Source organism: Pollicipes pollicipes, unplaced genomic scaffold, assembly GCF_011947565.3.
Source record: "Pollicipes pollicipes isolate AB1234 unplaced genomic scaffold, Ppol_2.1 Scaffold_3447;HRSCAF=4054_pilon_pilon_pilon, whole genome shotgun sequence".
In the NCBI taxonomy this organism is placed as follows: domain Eukaryota; kingdom Metazoa; phylum Arthropoda; class Thecostraca; order Pollicipedomorpha; family Pollicipedidae; genus Pollicipes; species Pollicipes pollicipes.
The window spans coordinates 32,329,073-32,350,110 of record NW_023596297.1 but is presented as its reverse complement, the minus strand read 5'-3'; the positions used below and the strand labels follow the sequence as shown (position 1 = coordinate 32,350,110).

Genomic DNA, 21,038 nt, shown 5'->3' with positions numbered 1-21,038 from the left:
CTCGACTTTTGATCCAGCTTACGCACCGCCTGAGTTACGCGAATTTGGATCATCTGCCTCTGCTTCCGCGCCATGGTTTCCTGGGTAACGCCAGAACACAACAAAACCCGTTCCAGATGCACACATAAACCCAACCGATAGGGGGCGATGACTGCGCCGCCAGGCGGCCAACAATCCAACTCGCGATTGACGAGCGAGCATGAGAGCGAAACGCGCATGAAAGGGCGCGGGTTCGACTAGAATGGCGATGAGATCTACGGCTACGGGGGCGTAGCTAAGGCCGGCCGACGGTGAGCGGCACGGTTGGCTAGCGCTAGGGGTAGGGGGGTCACCGCGCGCGCCTGCTACGGCGGCGCCGACTACCCGGAGAAGCGCGACGAGGCGCGAGCGCTCCGTCGCACTGAGGTGGGAGCGTCGCGGGAGTGTGGGCACTACGGGGAGGGACGCTACCGCTACGCGCGGCCCTCTCAGCGGGGCCGCGCCGCTACGTCCGGGCTGAGCACGACCACTGCGGCCCGACCGGAGCTCAGCCGCCGCGCCCGGCCTGGGCGCGCGCTCGGCGGCCGCAGAGCAGGGCACCCGGCTGGGGGTATGCGACGCCAGCGAGCGGGCCGGCCTGGCGCGCCGCTGGCCGCCGCGCCGAGGGTGGCGCTGCTTCACGACTGCGGCAGCTCTTGTATCCGCTGAACGGCGGCGCCGTCGGCAGGAGCGTTCTCCCGCGGCGGAGGGACCTGTCGACCACCGGAGGGGCAGGTCACGGCACGGGCCGAGTCTCATCTGTGGCGGCATCCGTCTTCGCTGTCTATTGTGTTGGTGTCGTCCATTCTATCGTGTAGCACATAACATGTACTTTTTCGAGAACCCTGATCCACGAATCAAATGCACTCCAGTGAGACACCACCTACGCCAGAGTGCCGTGGGTAGCGCAAAATAGCACCCGGGCCGTGGTTACAGACTGGCAAACATCACGACACGGCGCCAGGCACCGAAAACCACTGCGGCGCCTCCCCTTCCCATCGCGCCGGACTGACGCAAAAGCAAACGCTCGGCTCGTCAGAACTAACGAATACATCGCGGATTATAAATAAACACAACCCCACACACCAACACATAACGGAGATACATGACCTGTACTCTCTCCACGGATGTATGAGATGTTGTGGCTTGACGCGCAGATAACGATGTCGGTGTGGGTTAAAGGGCGATTGTCGTGCATAAGCCAACCCCAAAGACAAACGTGAAGATAACACGCCCGACAAGTCGCATAATGGACCTCACTGGATAGAGCGATAGGATCAACTAAATTTTGAAAAGGAGAGACAGAACTGATTAGAAACACAGGTTGCGCCGTCCATAACACGGCACCGTTACCTCAGGTATGTCCTTTCCATTTGAGCCTCCTGCCGCCCTAGTATTGGCGTTCTTCAAGGCTGCAAGGAAAGGAATGCGATCATGGAAATAGCACATCTGGACGGCAGAACATCATCCGGTTCATCTGCTGCTCGTCTAAGATGGTGGGTCACCTAAGTTGGAGATTGGATATACTGAGTTTATTACGGTGCGTGAAGCGCGTGCATTTGAACCGCAATGCAGACCCGAATGGTGCAAAAGGTACCGCGTCTCGCCGCGTCCGACAAGTGGCAGTGTCACACAGGCTGCCCGTCACACCATGGTATCACTCACCCAGTGATGCCCTTCTCAGATCATCCTCAATTGAAGCCAGCGACGTCTCCGTCTGAAACAGCGGCGAGCTCGAATCAGAACACGGCGGTGAGAATAATCACCAACTGCAGCTGCTGTATACAACCCGTTACAACTGCAACATTAGCGACCTTAAATGGTTGTCAACAAACTGACGTACTCTTCGGGGTACGGTTTTCGAGAATAACACTAGGGAGTTCATACAACCGGGTTTCTGAGAACAATAGGTAAAAGTTCATTCAGCTTGCCAGCTATAAAACTGTACAACTTAAGCTTCAACTAGCATGATAGCATGAATCAAATGGAACATTTTGCTCCGCACATGCGTTTGTTTTGATATCAAGATCGCAAGGACTTTCCAAAAAAAAGCGTTGCATATTTGGTGCAAGACGCACATTAGTAGCAAGACCAGCCACATTCAGCCCCACGTCGGAAGACAATTTAGGTTGTTTCATTTCACAAAATGCAACCCAAATGTCATTGTGCACGCAAGACAGTGTCAATAAAATGTGACATATATGGCAGGTCATGGTATTACTGGAATGAACCGGAAGGACTAGTTCATGGCGTTAGACATAGAGATAGCAAGCAGTGGCAAGAGCCAGACCACGACTCAACATGGGCCGGGCAGTCAAAATCCTTCGGCGGGGGTGGGCGCACTGTCCTCAGGCTGACGGCGAGTTACCAGAACACGCAGGGAACAGCAGAGGCCGTGCAGACAGCAACGTCATCACGACCGCAGCCAGCGCCCGCCACCAAACACAAGCCGGTGCCACTGCGTCAGTGTTGGCGTCAGCGCCAAGCTCCCAACCCGATGTCACACGGCAATCTCGGTGCAAGACTCGGAGCCAGCGTCGGGTACGACCCGGAGCCAGTGTCGGCGTTAGATTTGCAGCCAGCGTCGGCGTTAGACTCTGAGCCAGTGTCGGCGTTAGGTTCGCAAGCCAGTGTCGGCGTTAGACTCGCAGCCAGCGTCGGCGTTAGATCAGCAGCGAGCGCTGCCGCCAGCTCCGGCGCCGGCTTCGGCAACGGCTCGCAGCTCGCTCAGCCGGTCGGCGCTCACGGCGGCCTGCAGACGGGCCGTCCAGGCGGTGCGCGGCGGCGGCGCCGTCGCCTCCATGCCGGCGATCTCCAGCTCCAGCTTGGTCTGCAGGCGGCCCGGTCTGCGACGCCGTCACGGCCGGCGCGTGTCTCCGTCTCGGCGGATCATGACCGCCGACTGGGGCGGCAGCCCGGCGGCGTCCAGCCGGCACGAGGCCAGCACCTGGCCCGCGTCGCCCCCCAGCCGGAACGACACCGAGCGCGGCTCGCGCTCCGGCGTGTGCTTGGTGCGCAGGCCGAGCACGATAACGCGCGGGGTGGAGAACGAGTCGGACGAGGGCGAGACGGCCGAACGACCGCTGGAGGAGCGGGGGTCAGAGGGGCCAGAGCGAGGGTCAGCGGGGCCAGAGCGGGGGTCAGAGGGCCAGAGCGGGGGTCAGAGGAGCCAGAGCTGAGCGGTCAGCGTGGCCGGACGGCGCGGCAATACCTGCCGACGCGCCGGTCCCCGCGGGCGTATCCCCAGACAGATTCGCCGCAGGCCGCGGTCCGGGCGAGTCGGCGCCGCCAGCGGGCCCGGAGGAGACGGCAGAAGCGCCGGTGGGACTGGCGCCCGGCCCCTGCTCGCCTTCCCAGGCCGGCTGCGGCTCCGCCTCCCCGTCCGCGGCGCTGTCGCGTGGCGGCACCTCGCGGTCGGGCGGCGCCGTCTCGCGCGTCGCCTCGGCCACCCGGCCGCGCAGTGCCTCCAGGCTGGCGAACCGACGTACCGCATTCGGGCCGTCGTGGCGGAGCTCGTCGACGCCGTCCAGCAGGTCGGCCGCCTCCTCGCCGTCGGCCAGCTCGGACAGCTCGGCGCCCGTCTCGGCCGGTAGCGAGGCGTCGTCGTCGCCGGGCGCCGTCTCCAGTTCGAGGCTGAGCTGGCTGACGGAGCGCGCCAGCCGGCTGAAGGCCGTCGCTACTGAGCCCGTCTCGTCGCGAGTGGGCGGCGCCGACGCTGTGTAGCCCGTGTCTAGGCTGTACGTGTAGAGTGACGGGTCGGGCAGTACCTGGCCGCGCGAGTCCAGCGAAAGCGAGTAGTCCGTGGCGAGACTCTCCGACGCCAGTGAGTCGGGCCCGAACCCCACAGCTCCTGCCGGCGGACGGGGGCGGAGGTTACGGGGCGTGGCGCGACGCCGACGCCGCCAGCGTCGGCCGCAGCGACGCACGCGATGTCCGCGCAGCGTCACGCACTGCGGAGGCTGACAGTTAGGCAACAGTCTTCAGGGCGGCGCCATCTACCTCACCCGTGCTGTCCGAGTTCGAGCCACGTGTGCTCAGGCGGGGCGGTGGGAGGGGGGAGGGGAACACGTCGCTGCATGACCCGCTGCCGCCGGCCGACAGCACCGGGTGACCCCTGACATGGTGTGCGCTGTTGGTCGGGAGGGCGGGGCGCGCGGGCTCACCTCCCGGTCGCCGTCGACAGCCGGCTCGTCGTCCATCGCACGCTTGTAAAGAGGCGCCCGGCGCGGGTCAGAACAGGTCGCGGCACTCGCTCGCCGCGCGCTCCACCGTGATCTAACTCTCGGTGCGTTGCAGTGATTCAGATGCTTCCCATTTTAGACAAGATTACTTGGCAGCAGATGGCCGCAGACGAACGAAAATGTGCATACACCACTAGTGGTCGTCTGTGCTAGGATGCCAGCCAACGTTGGATCGGGGTGGCCCAGCACAGACCAAGCCTTACCTTGGCGTCTGGATCGCTCTCCTTAGGCAGCAAACGGGTAAACACAGCATCATTCAAAACCACCAGTGAGCCGTAAGGGACGCCAAAAGTGAAAGGGCATGTGCCTATCTTTACACAAAAGCACCAAAGCCCAGAGTAAACCACAACAATATAACTGGCTTTGCGTGATCCATGCGTCCATACCAGTGGCAGAGCTCCACCAGTAATGATCAACAGTGCAAAGACGACTCCTGCACAAACACCAATCCCGACAGAACAAAAACTCGGCAAGATCGACTCTGGCGTCAGGCCTTATCTCTCACTAGCAGCATTATGGCCAGTGTGGCGGCCGGCTGGCTTGTGTCCTTTTACGGGACACAAGTCGTGACTGCCGTCCGCTGGGTGATATGTCGTCAGTCCGAGCAAGAAAGTCCAGGCCTGCCTCAGAACTCAGGTCCACTTGGAACTCGGTCTCCCAGTGTCACTCACCTGCTTCAGTGCTCGGATGTTGGAGCTGATCTTGGCGGCGTTCAGCTTCTGTGAGACGGTGCTCATCTGTTTCATGATGCGCTCCATGGCGCGCTCCGTGTCCTCCAGTCGGCGGCGCAGCTGGTCAATCTCAGCCTCCTCTGCTGGGGGAAGGGAGGGTCAGTCCCAGCCTCCTATGGCGGGGGAAGTCAGGGTCAGTCTCAGCCTCCTCTGTCGGGGGGAGGATCAATCTCAGCCTCCTCTGCCGGGCAGAGAGCGAGGGTCAATCTCAGCCTCCTCCGCCGGGGGAAGGGAGGATCAATCTCAGCCTCCTCTGCCGGGGGAAGGGAGGATCAATCTCAGCCTCCTCTGCCGGGCAGAGAGCGAGGGTCAATCTCAGCCTCCTCCGCCGGGGGAAGGGAGGATCAATCTCAGCCTCCTCTGCCGGGGGAAGGGAGGATCAATCTCAGCCTCCTATGGCGGGGGAAGTCAGGGTCAGTCTCAGCCTCCTCTGCCGGGGGAAGGGAGGGTCAGTCTCAGCCTACTTTGCCGGGGAAGTCAGGGTCAGTCTCAGCCTCCTCTGCCGGGGGAAGGGAGGGCCAGTCTCAGCCTCCTCTGTCGGGGGAGGATCAATCTCAGCCTCCTCTGCCGGGCAGAGAGCGAGGGTCAATCTCAGCCTCCTCCGCCGGGGAAGGGAGGATCAATCTCAGCCTCCTCTGCCGGGGGAAGGGAGGATCAATCTCAGCTTCCTCTGCCGGGGGAAGGGAGGGTCAGTCTCAGCCTCCTCTGTCGGGGGGAGGATCAATCTCAGCCTCCTCTGCCGGGCAGAGAGCGAGGGTCAATCTCAGCCTCCTCTGCCGGGGGAAGGGAGGATCAGTCTCAGCCTCCTCTGCCGGGGGAAGGGAGGATCAATCTCAGCCTCCTATGGCGGGGGAAGTCAGGGTCAGTCTCAGCCTCCTCTGCCGGGGGAAGGGAGGGTCAGTCTCAGCCTACTTTGCCGGGGAAGTCAGGGTCAGTCTCAGCCTCCTCTGCCGGGGGAAGGGAGGGTCAGTCTCAGCCTCCTCTGCCGGGGAGAGGATCAATCTCAGCCTCCTCTAAGGGGGAAAGTCAGGATCAGTTTCAGCCTCCCCTGCCGGGCAGAGAGCGAGGGTCAATCTCGTCATCCCCGCTAGGGGAGGGGGGAGTGATGGCCGTTATCGGTCCTCGCCGCCGGGACAGCAGAAGGCAATAGCTAATATCTGTTCCCTGCGCGCCGGGGGAAGGAAGGTCCGTGTGTCACCCTCCTCTGCAGGGGCTGCACTGACGCGGGTCCGGCCCAGACTCCTCCGAATGTCAGCCGGTGATAATAGAGTATCAGTACCCTCCCACCGGCATTAGCTTACGAAGCCAATGAGCGGGGTGAACCTGCAGTTCACAAGTGGCTACACGTACAGTGATTCGCGTCTGAACATGTTATCCCAATAAGAGCAGCGAGCATGCCACTGCCTTTCCCAGACGTTGGATGTCTAATGGACTATGTATTTGCAAACCGCTGGAACCTCAATGTATGCTTAACTTATGCTGTCTCCACGCAGACGGGACGTACCGAAATAACGTAAGACCGAAAAGCGCTCGACGCATAACACACAAACATATCATGGGGGTTTCTTACTTGCAAAGTATTTGCTGATCTCACCCATCTACGGGGCATCTCAATCACTCGGATCACACTGACTACTCACTTTGTTTAACTTCCTTCTTGTCATGATTTTCGCCTTTGTTTGAGGGGCAGCGAAACGAGGAAATCATGAAGACATTAGTTATCTCGATCACCAGCTTCTCGCAAGCATTGAAAGCATGTGACCACGGAACCACCCCACGCAGACCTTTCGCATGGGCATTTGTCACGCTCAGCGAACTGTAACGGAACCTCACGGTATATCCCAAGCGATGTTTGGCTGTATGCAGCGCGCAAGCACGGTGAGAAAACTGCATAATACAATGATGTCATGGCTGTTCATATATGCAGAGCCTGAATACAGGGACAGTATCACGCATAGCTAGAATAAAAAGATTGCATGTAAGACCAAAATGGGACATCGGTTCGGTAGAAGTTAATTACCAAAGCGGAATATACAGTACTCTTGAAATAAGTCGAGCAATAACTGCTGGCCAACTTCGAATGCGAGTGGCTGAAACCATTTCGTTTGTTGTCGTTTCTCTTTCTCAGCTCCAACGTTCTTATTGTATTCGCGGCGCAAGAACTGAAAAGTACCAAAACTTGTGCATCGCTCGTGACACCGAACAAAAAAAACAAAGCCATGGTGCGTGCTGCTCCAAAAGAAGGTACGCTGATTGCCGCGGTGTCCCATTTCCCCGGCTGGCCGCGGGGCTGAGTCGAGCGATGGCCGGGCTGTCGCCGCTGCCGGCCGGCGCGGCCCGCCGTACCAGACCAGGTGAGCTCACCTGGCGGCAGCGGGATGGCCTGCTCCGGTCTGCTCTCCACGGCCACCTCCTTGGCGGCGGCGACTGCGGGACCGACACAATACGGTTAGGCGGCAGCGGGGGGAGGAGAACGTCACCGCCGTCGGGGCGGAACCAGGGGCGGGGCGGGGCCGCCACGCCCCGGTTAGGTGGCGGGAGGGGGGGGGGGATGGACGTCACCCGTCGTCGGGGCGGAACCAGGGGCGGGGCGGGGCCGACACGCCACGGTCAGGCGGCGGGATGGGGGGGGGGATGGACGTCACCGTCGTCGGGGCGGAACCAGGGGCGGGGCGGGGCCGCCACGCCCCGGTTAGGTGGCGGGAGGGGGGGATGGACGTCACCGCCGTCGGGGCGGAACCAGGGGCGGGGCAGGGCCGCCACGCCCCGGTTAGGTGGCGGGAGGGGGGGGGGATGGACGTCACCGTCGTCGGGGCGGAACCAGGGGCGGGGCGGGGCCGACACGCCACGGTCAGGCGGCGGGATGGGGGGGGGGGATGGACGTCACCGTCGTCGGGGCGGAACCAGGGGCGGGGCGGGGCCGACACGCCACGGTTAGGCGGCAGCGGGGGAGGGGAACGTCACCGCCGTCGGGCCGGAACCAGGGGCGGGGCGGGACGACCACGGTCAGGCGACGGGGAGGACGGCTCGCAGCGCACCGGGACGGAACCAAGGGTGGAGCGGGACCGACACACAACGGTCAGGCGGCGGGGGGAGACGGCTCACAGCGCACCGGACGGAACCAGGGGCGGGGCGGGACCGACATACCATGGTCAGGGGGCGGGGGAGACGGTTCACAGCGCGCCGGGACGGAACCAGGGGTGGAGCGGGACCGACACACCATGGTCAGGGGCGGGGGAGACGGTTCACAGCGCACCGGGACGGAACCAGGGGTGGAGCGGGACCGACACACAACGGTCAGGCGGCGGGGGAGACGGCTCACAGCGCACCGGGACGGAACCAGGGGCGGAGCGGGACCGACACACCATGGTCAGGGGGCGGGGAGACGGTTCACAGCGCACCGGGACGGAACCAGGGGTGGAGCGGGACCGACACACAACGGTCAGGCGGCGGGGAAGACGGGTCGCCGCTCATCGGGACGGAACCAGGCAGCTGCGGGACCGACATATAGCGGCTTGCTCAGAAGATTACGTGACCCCTCGCATTGGCCCGGGCCACAGCTTTGACCTGCCACCGCGCCAGCTGGATGGAGATGGAGATGAACCAGCTTTTTTTCTGGCCATCGCGTGTGGTAAAATGCGGCAATCATTTAAAGGCGTACGTGAGATTATCACGGCCCCCACAGCAGCTTCGACGGTCAGCGAACATTTGCACAAGGCTGGCAGTAACATGAGTACAGAGATGCATATTCTACATTTTATTGCATATGCCCGTTAGTGTGCTGGTGTAGTTCACCAACGCACGTGCCGTGAGGGCAGGGACGCATATACATGACAGGAGCGATCCAGGGAAGCCCCAGCATGACATGAGAATGACCTATCGCGCTCATCAACAGTAAAACGAAACAGCCCAGCTACACTCGACGATCCCACATGCCCCCCAGTCGCTCGCTCCTCGAGCCCGGCCCGGCCACAGCTCGGCCAGGCCCGCTGGCGCGCTCCTTCGACCGGGCCCAGCGGACGGGCGGCGCCTGCAGTGCGTGCCTGACCTGCGGGCGCCGGTCTGGCCGGCGCGGCCGTCGCCACGGGGGCGGCTGTGCGCCGCTCGACGGCCCGCTGAGGCCGCGCCGGCGCCCGCTCGTCGGCCGCCTCCGCCTGCAGGCGATAGCCGCCGTAGACGGGCGGCGGCCCGACGTCGCGGGCAGAAGGGCTCTCCTTCTCCGGCTGCTTCTTGAACATCACCTGCCGCGACAACCGGCGGCAGCGCGGCGTCAGCGAAGACACAGGCACACGCGACTGATGTAACGTACGGTAAGACATTAGCAGAATGATATGCATCAATAAGAGGTTGCAAGCGCATGAAGCGCCCTACAATATGTTATGCAGAGCGGTAAACAATCATGTCACACAACCAATCACGCCGTGCCAAGCCCTGGAACGAAAGCGAAGCCGGGTCGACGAGATCAGTATCACATCAGAGAACGCAACTATGTCAGCGTATGGAACGCAAAGATATCTAGTCACATGGCAGGAAACCCAGCTCACCGCCCGTCAGTTTTGTTTGTCTGATATGCTTGGGGTGTTGCCAAACAACCTGAGTATAAACTATGTATGCAGGGGCTGAATGACCAAGTGTATCGCGCTGAAGCGCTTCATGCTGACTTTTTTCATCGTTTCCGACAGGTGGTGCTGGTGGTGCTCTTTAAACGCATTTGGTGCCACACCAGCCCTGGCATGACAGCATCGAAATGCCGTTGCTTTCACTACATGTCTCGGCGTATTACAGACATGGCATTGCTTCGTGCTGAGGAGTACCGCGCGTGGAATCCAGCCCACATCCCGTGCAGGCGGCGGCCTGCGGCGCGGGGGCGGACACCGCGCGATTCACCGCCGGCCGGCTGTCGAGCTGGTCTCCAGCTGGCCCGGTGGAAATAGCGCGACGCCGCGGGCGGCTGCCCATCCCCCTGCCCCCCCCCCCCCCCCTCCCTACTGGCGGCGGCGGCGGGGAAGGTGAAGGTCGGAGGTCGTGTTCGCCGCCGCCGGCTGTTCACAGACGCCAGCACGCTCTCGCGTCACCGCAGCGGCGGGCGGCGCGCACACGGTGGCCCGGCTGCGAACCCACCCACAGCTCGTCGTCTGTCGGTTCACGTGTGGCCGCGGAGCGTGGCAGCCCGCTCCGCTCGCGGTCACGGCTTATCGTCCGCCGTCAGCCGCGCGTCAGACCAGACGACAGACCCGCTTCGCCACACACGTCCGACGCGTGTCGTCGCTGCCGGCGCGTCCGTCGTCGGCCCCACATCAGCGACCAGCGGCCGGCCGCGGGGCGGTCGCGTCGGCACGCGCCCCTCGCCACGAGCCGTGGCGGCATGTGTTGATCGGCGCGTCGCCGGACGGCGGCCGTGACCGGCAGGCCGGCGACGTCTGGCTCACGGCCAGCGCTCGAAATACCGGCGCCGGCCGGTCACGTGACGGCCGGGTCGTGCGCCGCCGGCTGTCACGTGACGCCGGCCGGAGACACGGCCAGCGGTGAGTCAGGGCCGCGGCGCCGGGGCACGCCTCGGCCGCGCCCCGGTCGCCTGGAACGGTCACCCCGCGCCTGTGCGCTGCCGGAGCCGGGCACCACTCGCAGTCCGATCCCAGGCTGCCGGCGGTGGCCGAGCGAGGCCGGCTGACCGCGGCACAGCGGTCGTCGTGGGGCGGTCAGTGACGTCACTCGCAACAGCAGACAGCGGCCAGCGGCGCCCGCTTTGGATCACGCGCACCGGCCGCGGATAGAAACCAGCAGCGCGTCGAGCCGCTGACGGGTCTGTGACCAGCACCAGTATTTCGAAGGCCTCGTTTGTGCTATTTTGGGACGATCGGAGAGGGTCTGTTGTGTTCTCGGGTGCCACACGTTCCATTTTAATCTGGAACTGATGTGTGCGCAGCTGGTGAGCACGCCACCAGTGATGGAAAAACAGACATTCCGGTCACTACTCCGCTGCTCCCGTCGACTGATAAGGCCATTATTTGCAAGGTACAACACTAAATGTGCTGCACCTTAATCTGACGCCCCTTGTGATTATTACTCCGTGCCGACTTCCGTTACAGCTATCGTCCACGGCCACGGAATGGATGACGGCCACACCACAACACGGAGTCAGGAATCGCGCACACTTAACTGTAAGTAGTGCTCTTCTTCCGCGTCAGCTACTTCTGTCCATCTTACATTTCGACAAAGCAGACCGTTTGCAACCACCCTAGGCACAATTAAAGTCATCCCCGGTTCTGCCGCCCTGTGCTGGCGTGCGGCCCGCCCCTCCGGCGTCGGCGGCATGCCAAGGTGACGTCTTATCGGTGCCGGCACACCGGCACACAGGCGTGTATCCGAGCCGTCAAGCCGTCACCACAGCTGGGCATCCGCAGGAAGCGGGTCGTTCGGGACTGGACGCGGAGGCTATGTCCAGGGAAGCCTCGTTACATCGTCCGGACGCGCCGGCCGATGCAATGTCGAGCATAAAGCTAATTTGAGGCGCGTGTGACCAGACGGTTCAATGATCTGATCCGTCCTGGCGCATGCCGGGGCAGCGTCAAGATCGCGAGGTCGAATCCGTGTGTCATCTGCATTGTTCCCCAGTGGACACGCCACTGGGCACTGTCTCGCCAGCATTCCAACAATTCATCTGGTGCGGATATCCTTGACAAATAACCTTCCCGCCCTTTTAACCGAACAGCGATCAAAACTTGCCAACGGCATGGTAGATCTTTCCCGACAGGTAGCCAGCACTAGTCATCGCTTTCTGCGACGACTCGCAACGCAAGCAGTCATAAGCCCAGCCACTCCGTTCGAGGACTGTCTCGTGCCGACGCAGGCGACACGAACGCGACGACGGGCTGGCCCATGGGAGCGTGACGCCGTAACCACCGAGCTGGGCCACCATCGCCCGACAGCGCCTCGGCTCACCCGCATGATGGTGTAGAGGAAGAATACGACGATGCCGACGGTGTAGATGGGCATGATGATGCCCATGGCACCGCTGCCCTTGGTCTGCGGCTGGATGAAGCCGCCGTAGCCGCCGCCGGGCCGCATGCCCGGCTGGGGTCCCGGGGGCTGCGGAGGAGGGCGCTCGGTATCAGAGGGTTGGCGACGGGGGGACCGCGGTAGCGCAGGCGCCGGCGGGCGGAACGGTGGTATCAGACCGCCGCAGGGGACGCCGTCCGAGGGTGTTCAAAGCCTAAATGTGACTTTTTGCTGGTATCATGCACGTAACAATGAACAAGATTGCACAGGCAAACGACAGGTCTGAGGTCCTGCAGGCTCGTCAGAGGCCAGCATGGAGGAACGGAACACCGAGCCACATTGGACATAATCACTTAGAATACAAAAGTTCAGTCGACCGTAGCACGTAAATGGCACATATTGTCGTAAGTCCCCCCCCCCCCCCCCCCCCCCCATCCCGCTACATCTCAACTTCCGCCATCGCGCACAAAACGCTGCCACTGAGTCAGCTCCCGCTCCACAGGTGTATCGTGTGAACCAACTGGCCCCGTAGACAGACCGCATGGCGTGGTCGCGGCGCGCGCAGACCCCACGACACCGGACCAGGCGCGGCCGCTCCGCCCGCACCATCGCCGGCGTCCACTGACCCTGGCCATCCTGTCGACGGGGCGGCGCGGCTGGCGGGCCATGTGCTGCGTCTGGCTGTGGGCGGCGGCGGCTGCCGCGTGCGGCGGGTCACGCAGGCTCGGGTGGCCGCCGGCCGGCCGCTCCTGCTGCGGGTACTCTGCCGGGCGTTGGCGCGGCGTCAGCGGGCCGGCGGGTCGACGGACGGCGCGACCACCACGTGGCACGGGAGGTGGCGGGGAAGGCTCAGGGTGCGGCGGGCGAAACTGACCGTCCGCTGCGGGCTTTGGCGAGCGACGCCTGGATCTCTCACAAAAGTAAAAGGACGTGCCATACGGTGGCCCAGCGTAGCCAAATTACGCACGGCAACGACAAAACTGCGCACAAATAATGCATTGCTGAAATCGGCGGCAATAGGCACATGTCCAGTTAACAGTTGTAAATCGAAACAAGCACACCGACCAGTTATACCGGTCACTGCAAGCTTCGCAATCAACACGCTAGGAAGTCCAACAAACTATGCTAATAGCAATCATCCAAGCACTTCACATTCATGAGTAGTGCCTTGATTAGTCTCACACACCAGCCATCCAGCCTGGTTGAAAACTGGCTGTCCTGTATTATTCTGGTAGCATTCTTGTCAGCGCGTTCCATTAGTTGCGAGACGACAGCCATCCCACCAAGCCACATGGGCCCTTGACGTCTCAGGAGCGTGCAGTCGCCGGTAATTCCGTCCACTCCTGTCTCCTTCCGATAGCCCAGCTCGAGCGCGTCCCGGAGCGCCTCTTTCATGCGGTTAGTGGTCGCCGCCGGCGGCCGCGCACCGGCCGCGCTCCTCAGCCCCCTGCCGCTCACTGGTGCCCGCCTGCTGCTGCAGCCGCGTCGGTCGGATTTCCTCGCGCCGCAAATCGTAGCTCGTCTCCAGGCAGCGAGTCAGGTTGGCCGTGGCCGCATCGCCGTCGTCGCGGCGATGCGCCGCGCGCCGGTTAGCGCTCGAGCGCTGGCTCGTCCAGCAACGTGCCGCAGGTGCGCGCAGCTCGTCCCGACACCAGCGCGCCAGGCCCGGCGTCCAGATGTCGGGACGCGGCTTCCGGCGGCAGGAGGAGGTCGGCCTGTCGCCGGCCGGATCGCCATTTGAGCCGGTTGCATAGCTCCATGAAGTAGGAGTGCATTCAGCTCCTTGGTGAAGGCCACCGGGTGGCAACAGGGCAGAATGCTGGAGTGGTATACACCTGAAACTGGTGCCACGCAGCCCAAACTCATCACATGCCCCGACATGACTTGCAGCCATCAGTCTGAAAAATCAGGAATCTCAAGGGTGCTGGGTGACTGGCACGTGATGTTGGCAATTGTGGTGCAACAGCATATAATGTCAGCCACAAACTGGTACTAATTTTGTCATTCAGCAACAATTTTTGGAAAAGCACAAAATTATCCTAAATAGGTAATCCTCTTGCAAGCAGGTTTTGTTCCAGCTGGCAAAAATGGCAAAGCTGTTGTTACTGTGCTGGCTGCTGTCTTTGAGGCCCTCTGTGAATGTTGAAGGCCTTCAGTCCAAAAAAAAACAGCACCTAACAATGCCAGGATATGAGTGGCAAATACTGTATCCTCTACAACTAGTTGTCCTGAGATTCCATTCAACAGCACTTAATTGGTGTGACCTAGAGGGAAAAGTAATTTCATGATTATAGTTGCATTTGACTTTATAAGGTATGATGACCAAGTAATTTAAGGGCACATGGTGGTAAATTGTAATGCACAGGACTCTCATGTTTCATTGGTCAGGGTAGACCGATATTTTGATGCATGCACACCAACAGTGCAAATGATGAGTGAGAACAACTACAAATATATGCGACCTAATGTTTTGGCTAAGTTAAGACAGATGCCAGCACTCACATCATTCACATCATAACGAATACGTTAGATATTCCCTAAAATTGTCATACTGAGCTTTGCCGCGGCACGCCACATTTGTCATCGAAACACATTTCCGTGGTTTGGCTCTAACCTTCCGAGTATGGTGCATCAGTGGCAGATGAGATCGATGCCTGAAGCATTGGATAAAATATTCTTGGCCATAGTATTGCAAAACAACCAATCACCAATGAGAGAATAAGCACTGTTTTGCCGGAACTAAACTCCGTAGCAGAAGCCATGTTTTCTAAACTAGTGTGACGCAGTACCCTTTAGGAGCGGGTGGGCGAGGAGGCCTAATGAAAGATGAATATGACCAGAAAAAACAGTTGCAGATATCTTTGGTGCTTAGTCTTTGTTTTTTCTCAATAAAATAAGAGATAACATTTAAATCTCATTCGTAGTATTTAGCCAATTTTTAGGCATAGATGTCTCATCAATTTATTGCAATATTTTTAGAGTAAAATAAAGCCACCAGGGACGCTAGTACACACAGAGGGTTAGTCGAACTTTGTGGACGTTTATGTAAGTTTAGTATCACATCTTTCTCGATAGATGGCGATGCTTTGATTGGCCGGCGTTGGTGTCGCCGTGCTCAGACGTACTGGAAGAGATCCTGCCGCCGACGCGGCTGATTGCCAAACTGATGCATTAAGGGCAGGGGGCTAAGAACATGTGCTGTTTTAAAAGTAGCGCCGCCGCTTCCGTCAGCTAAGAAGGGCTACGTCACCGTCAGGGCCGGGCGGCATCCAGAATACCCCCTTCCCTCTGGATCCCTCGTCGACTGGCAGGGCCGGCCCGTTTCACGCTGTCTTTTCCTCAAGCAGCAGTTTCGTCATACAGCTGTCTTGATCGGCCCCTGTGTGTTCTGGCCGGGCCATGCAATTGTCCGGCATTGACACAGCTGCAGCAAGCTCCCCGTCGTGGCTCATATATTGAGACTGACTGTGCCTGCGCTGTGGCAGTGTTCTCTCCAGGACTTACCCGAGGCGATCAACCGAACTCTTAAGTCAGTGCAGTTGTTGCAAGCGGTCTTTTCTCGACTCTCGCCCGTTTGAAGGGCATTAAAAAAACTGAACCTCAGAACGCTGAGAAACGTCCTCATCTCGGATCTTTCATCCTTGCATCGATTTTATCAGATGCAAGCTTTTATCCAGACGGCGAGGGAGCTTAACTATCGCCACATGTTGAAACGAGGCGAAATATGGAAGGGCTCAAACTGTTTTCGAAGAAAGATTATTAGAACGAAAGCATTACCAAGTGGCGCGTGTTCCTACCCTTATCCCCAGAGATCGTTCCAGACTTGGTCGAAAATTTTCCAAGAATATATTCTAACATAAGTGCTACACCAATGAAGTAATACGGTCACCTTATTCACTTAAAGGCGGGAACGGATAGTCACATATTGACAGTTGCAATGGGTTCAGTCGGTTACAAAGCTTATAAGCCATCATTGGACAGGGTGTCTGTTTCTAAAAGGGCCATGACTACATGTCCCATCTTGTCAGATACAAGAGTCGATTCCAATACCGAGGGTTGGCGTAACAAATATATGATAGCCGTGATTCCGAAGGTGGTCAGCCCGTGCGTCTACACAGTCAACACTTCCACAGAGAATCTAATAACAGTTGGTTTCATAGGGTCGGTAATAAAGGGACGGCGAGTCAGTCGTTCCTCAACCTAGATAATGCATTGGATGACAAAGAACACCGTATAGAAATTAAACTGATCAGTGCCGGTGACGAAAGATTGTTATTTAATTTGGAGAACTAAGAAGCGGCATTTGCTAACAATTGTTACTTAACTTGAAAAGCAAGGAGACTGCAAGCCCATCGATACTTGACAACCAAGGGATACGGTGTAAATTTAGTTGGGTTTCAACTCGACAGTTCGGGTAACAAGTGGGCGTAAAGCAGATTCAACCGTTACACAGTTTAGGCAAAAGGAACACGCAATTCATTACTCAACTTGGATGATAGAAAATCAGAACGCGGGTAATTAAAGCGTCGAGTAAGTTGAATCGTTACGCTTTGTAGACTGGAATTTCGGTGGCGAATCAAATCAAGCTAGCCGGAGATCAACCATCTCCGTCAGTTAGCTTGAAATCGCAGACGGACTTGGCAAGCCATCTGATAGATTTAGCCTCACCGAAATGTCGGGCTACATTACGATGGACCGAACAACTTTGGCATAAGTTAAGATCAGGCCGAACTAGAACAAGCACTTAGCCTACTTTGTCTCTGATGTCACATCAGAACAAGTCTGAAACGTCGCATGGTTTCCTCGGCATTGAGAGTTGGGCAGAGCTGAAAACCAGAGGACAAATGGGGCTCCCTGACAGAGCCCGGGCGCCTCGTCGTCAGAGAGCCTAAGGACGACATCTTATATGATGCGGAAGATGGCGGGTGGCAGACCAGCAGGACTCTGGCCCCCAGCCACGACTGCCTTCCTTAATGCACTTTCCATTTTGAAGTGCCTGCGTGGCCATTTCCTTGGTATGGGTAAATTGCTGGTAGGCAAGATGTGTAAAATTGTCCGCCTGCCTTACCAAGGCGTTGATTTTTTCGTTAACGTTTTGATATATGTCTCCGTGCTGACACCAAAATATATTTACCAGCATCACTCCCAACTTAAATTAGTCCCCGAGCTAGCTGAGAATACGCTGCTTTTGCGATTCCAGTTGCGTTAGTGATATCATGAATAATGGCGGGGAAAACGCACCAAGTCCACTTTCAAGGTTGTGTTGTTGTTTGCCACATAAGTTTGTAGGAATTTACGACAATTAATGACGGATTTCTTTGACGAAAGCAATGTGTTTGTATCTCCCTGACGCAACACTATCCTTGATCGCCAAAGGTGGTCCAATAATTATCACACAGGCTTCAGTTCCGTGTTGTTCTGTGTTCTTCGGAGATATTGAGGAATATTTGAACGTGGATTGTGGATGAAATGGGGTCCTAAGCTTGTACTGACATGGCTTACATATGTTCGTGTTAAGATGTGCAAGTTTCAGTCAGAATATACTACTGATAAAAACTATAATATGGTTTTGAACATACGCGCTCGCAAGTCATGGCAACAGTAGGCTGGACGCCCGGCGTTGCAGTCTCCATGGGCCGCGTGGCGTCGGCGTGCGGTTGTGACATTAAGTGATGGCCAATAAGCAAACGAAAAGGATGACGCATCTTGAGGAAGATGGCTGATGAGCCAAATAAATCGGCATGCATGCAAATGTGGTGCAAAAGTAAGCTAAACACAGCCTTAATCAGAAAAGTAGGGGGGGGGCAGCTAACACTGCTGACCCCCCCCCACCTTTAAAAGTGGGGGGCATGGTCCCCTGCCCCCCCCCCCTTCTTCCTACACCCATATATGGCGTGCCGACCACGCCTGTTATCTCTATGCGCTGCAGTGAACAGTCTAGAAAAAACAGCAGATTAATGAATCATGTGCGGCCTGCATTTTGTGCCATGCGAGAGGACGCGATGTGATGGGATCTATGTTTATATATCAAAATTAATTTTCTTGCATGGCTCATATACTGCGTATAGCTTGGGGTGACTGTGGATTTTTCACGAGTGTCATGGAAGGCCATTTTTATCACAACGTGTCACACAGCGTGTAATGTGTAAAATGCGTCACCGATGCCTTGCGTATGATGCCTGTGCAAAATTTGATGAGACGGTTGAGTCGGTACATAGCGAAGGAAGCTTGAACACTGAGGCAAGGCAAGATGATGTTTAGAACTCCATGAGCGTCCAGCCGAAGGAAATGCCGACGTGAATGAAGTATAAGTGACAGTAGTCCAAATGCTCGGAAAAAGACGAGACAGAAACAAAGTCTTCGGGAAAAGGGCACATGAGAATCGGTCAGCTGGCGGAAGAATGATTCCACTTTTTGAGTCTACCAGGTTTCGTCATAGAACACATGAAGAAAGCAGCGATGCTTACCGCAGGGAAATCGCACCATTCATTACAGACTATTTGGAAGGTGCAAAGCCGTAAAAATTATGTGAAAAGAGAGCATATTCGTCAGCGGAGATGGAGACGCTAGCTTTGATTTATGCATGTTACCATTTTTGAAGTAATCTGCTGAGGAGAGAGGTGCATTCCATCACCGACCACTGGACATATGAGGGGATCTCAGCGCTGAGGAGTCCGAATCCTCGGCCACCTAACTGATGACGTGGGAAACAAGAGCTGGCAGCAGGAGATACACGCTCCACACAACGGACAGGGGGAGCTACGTCATCAGCTCAGGAACCACCTGGCAAGCTGGTGACGTGGGAAATAAGGAGCCACAGAATGAACGCCGTCGTCGGATATGCCAAGGTGAAAATAGGCTGGGAGGGCATCACACCCCGTCTTTATCCCACAGACGCCATGGTTAACAAGCAGAAAGTTTCACAATGACAGGCGTCATGATAAGAATTGTCAACATGCTTAGGTGTCACGTCAATTTAGAGGACGAGAAAACCATCATGGGCATACGATCACTGTTTCACTGTTTTCGCAACCATTCGCAGTCGCCCCCTGCCAGTCGGTTATGATTGCCTACGTGGTAATTATCTGCAGATCAATAGTGTGGGCCAATTAACCAACAGCCGTTATCAACAACAGGTATAAGTAACCTTGGCAAACATGATATTGGCCATAGACATATTACCACTTACGAGCTGTTTCTTTTTTCTGTCGGAAGGTTCACTATTCGTGAGTACAGCCACTATCTCTAAAAAGGTATTCATAACATTATGCATTACACGTCGTGTGCGAGCACGTACCTTCAAAAGCCATACAGAAACTTCATCTAAGTTGAGTCAGTCACGGTGCTTGTTGCTTTTATGGAAGCTGGGCTTTGGGAACCACGTGGTTGCCGCATGGTGTCGGCGAGAAATCCGTCGGGTAAGCAAAACAATATTGCCGAAAAATGGGGAGCCTAGTTAAGCGGACGGCAAAAATAAAGTTGAAGGAAATAACGACACGATAATGAGAAAAGCCGCGCGTAACATAAAATGGTGGCCAGTATGGAAGAAACTGGACTTAGTGGACTTAGGTGGACTTAGGACTTAGACTTGGTGGAGAAAAATCATGAAGCTTGAATAACGATATTGTTCGTGCGAAAGATTTCGTTAGTCTTCCTGAGGACCATTGACTTGAGACGTTGAAAGGAAAGAGTCTCTATTAGCCAAAGAGTTGCAAGGCAAAGGTGAGAGAGGGGATGGAAGGGCGGCGTCGCACATTCCGTAGTCGTCAACGTCGTCGTCGTAAAAGCTGTCGCGGCTCGCGTCGAGCCGCGCCGGGGGAGCCTGAACGTGAATTTAGAAGGGCGGCGTCGCACACTCCGAAGTCGTCGTCGTTGTCGTCGTCATCGTAAACGCTGCCGCGGCTCGCGTCGAGCCGCGCCGGCGGAGTCTGAACGTGGACTGCTCGACAGGGACCGTGCGTCCCCGCCCGCGTGTCCCCATAAACCCACGTGGGTTTATGGGCTCCAGATGGTGGGAACCAATCGGCAGAGGGGCCGCTGACACCCTCGCGGAGCCGCCGCCGCCGCGCCGGCAGCGACGGCCCGTTTGCTCGCTAACAGATATGCTTTATCAGAAAGTTCCCATACCATAATGGTGGCCAGTACGGGAGATGCCGCCAAGGACAAAAGACGCGAGAAAAAAATCAGAAACTAAATAACGATATACATTGAATGGAAAATATCCTATGCGTAACATAACAGTACTCAGTATGGCCGAGGTACCGCCTATGAATAAAAGAACCGAAAACATTCAAAAAACCTAACGACGATATACTGAATGGAGAAAACCGCGCGTGACAACTACATGTGACCATGCTCGACAGGAAAAAACAGTTAACTATGCATGACCATATCCTGTGACTGTTCATATCATTCTGAACGCAGATTTTCCATCACACACATGCGCGGCTCCAATCGGTTTGGTTGTGAAAGGGGTGATGCAGAGTGTAGCTGCATTGGTTGTTGGTGCTACGATGTTACTCCCTGAGTGTATGATAAGTCCAGCTTTTTCCCTAGCTTCAAACTCCTGGTGAATGTTCATATTTCCTAGCCATTTTATTGCATATTTAGAAGACCCTGCATACATACTGCATCCTCTATGTGACCTCTATGACCTCTATGACCTCTGTCCCTGCATACACACCTATTATACCGTGGTAACTGGTCCAAACCTGTAGTTGAAACAGCCATTCATACTTGTGTGCCTACACAAGTGGTGCAAGTAACAGGAATGGAAACCCTGTGCTGGTCTCATTTAACGGTGTTCCCTTATCTGAAAATTTCAGCTCACTTCTGGCCCTTCCGCCATTACAGAGCCCAGTGGAAATTAGGGTTCATAAGGGCAGCCACCAGATTCTGTGCGGCCGTTACCAGCCCTGTCGTTTTCAGCTCAGTCGCTAGATGACACTGCTTGTTCTAGTTGACGCCTAGCCATATCAAGCGTGGCCGGGTCGCCCACTTCTATTTGTAGTAATCTCCGCCAGAGTGACACCACACTCCGTTAGGCAAG

General features: G+C 57.3%; 1 protein-coding gene and 1 long non-coding RNA gene across 2 annotated transcripts; both read right to left on the bottom strand.

Annotated features, from left to right (window-relative positions):
* Nucleotides 1-594: 594 nt before the first annotated feature.
* LOC119092449 (uncharacterized) lies at nt 595-8,358 on the bottom strand. Its single transcript, XM_037215411.1, has 8 exons — nt 8,313-8,358; nt 7,355-7,417; nt 4,931-5,070; nt 4,172-4,223; nt 3,507-3,868; nt 1,684-1,735; nt 1,372-1,430; nt 595-731 (listed from the first exon to the last, which is right to left on the bottom strand). Exons 1-8 carry the CDS (start codon nt 8,356-8,358, stop codon nt 657-659), a joined length of 849 nt encoding a protein of 282 aa, XP_037071306.1. The 3' UTR covers nt 595-656.
* Nucleotides 8,359-9,198: 840 nt separating this feature from the next.
* On the bottom strand, nt 9,199-12,655 carry LOC119091732 (uncharacterized). Its single transcript, XR_005093431.1, has 3 exons — nt 12,616-12,655; nt 11,933-12,079; nt 9,199-9,231 (listed from the first exon to the last, which is right to left on the bottom strand). It is a non-coding gene; the product is annotated as an uncharacterized LOC119091732 (long non-coding RNA).
* Nucleotides 12,656-21,038: the final 8,383 nt, after the last annotated feature.

Bases quoted from the DNA above. Each gene is read 5' to 3' on its own strand.
- LOC119092449 (XM_037215411.1), bottom strand. From the start codon at position 8,358: ATGGTGTGTCGGTCCCGCTCCGCCCCTGGTTCCGTCCCGGTGCGCT. The intron at 7,418-8,312 runs GTGAGCCGTCTC...TCGGTCCCGCAG, and splicing joins TGGTTCCGTCCCGGTGCGCT to TCGCCGCCGCCAAGGAGGTG. The intron at 1,431-1,683 runs GTGAGTGATACC...CTTTCCTTGCAG, and splicing joins TCTGAGAAGGGCATCACTGG to CCTTGAAGAACGCCAATACT.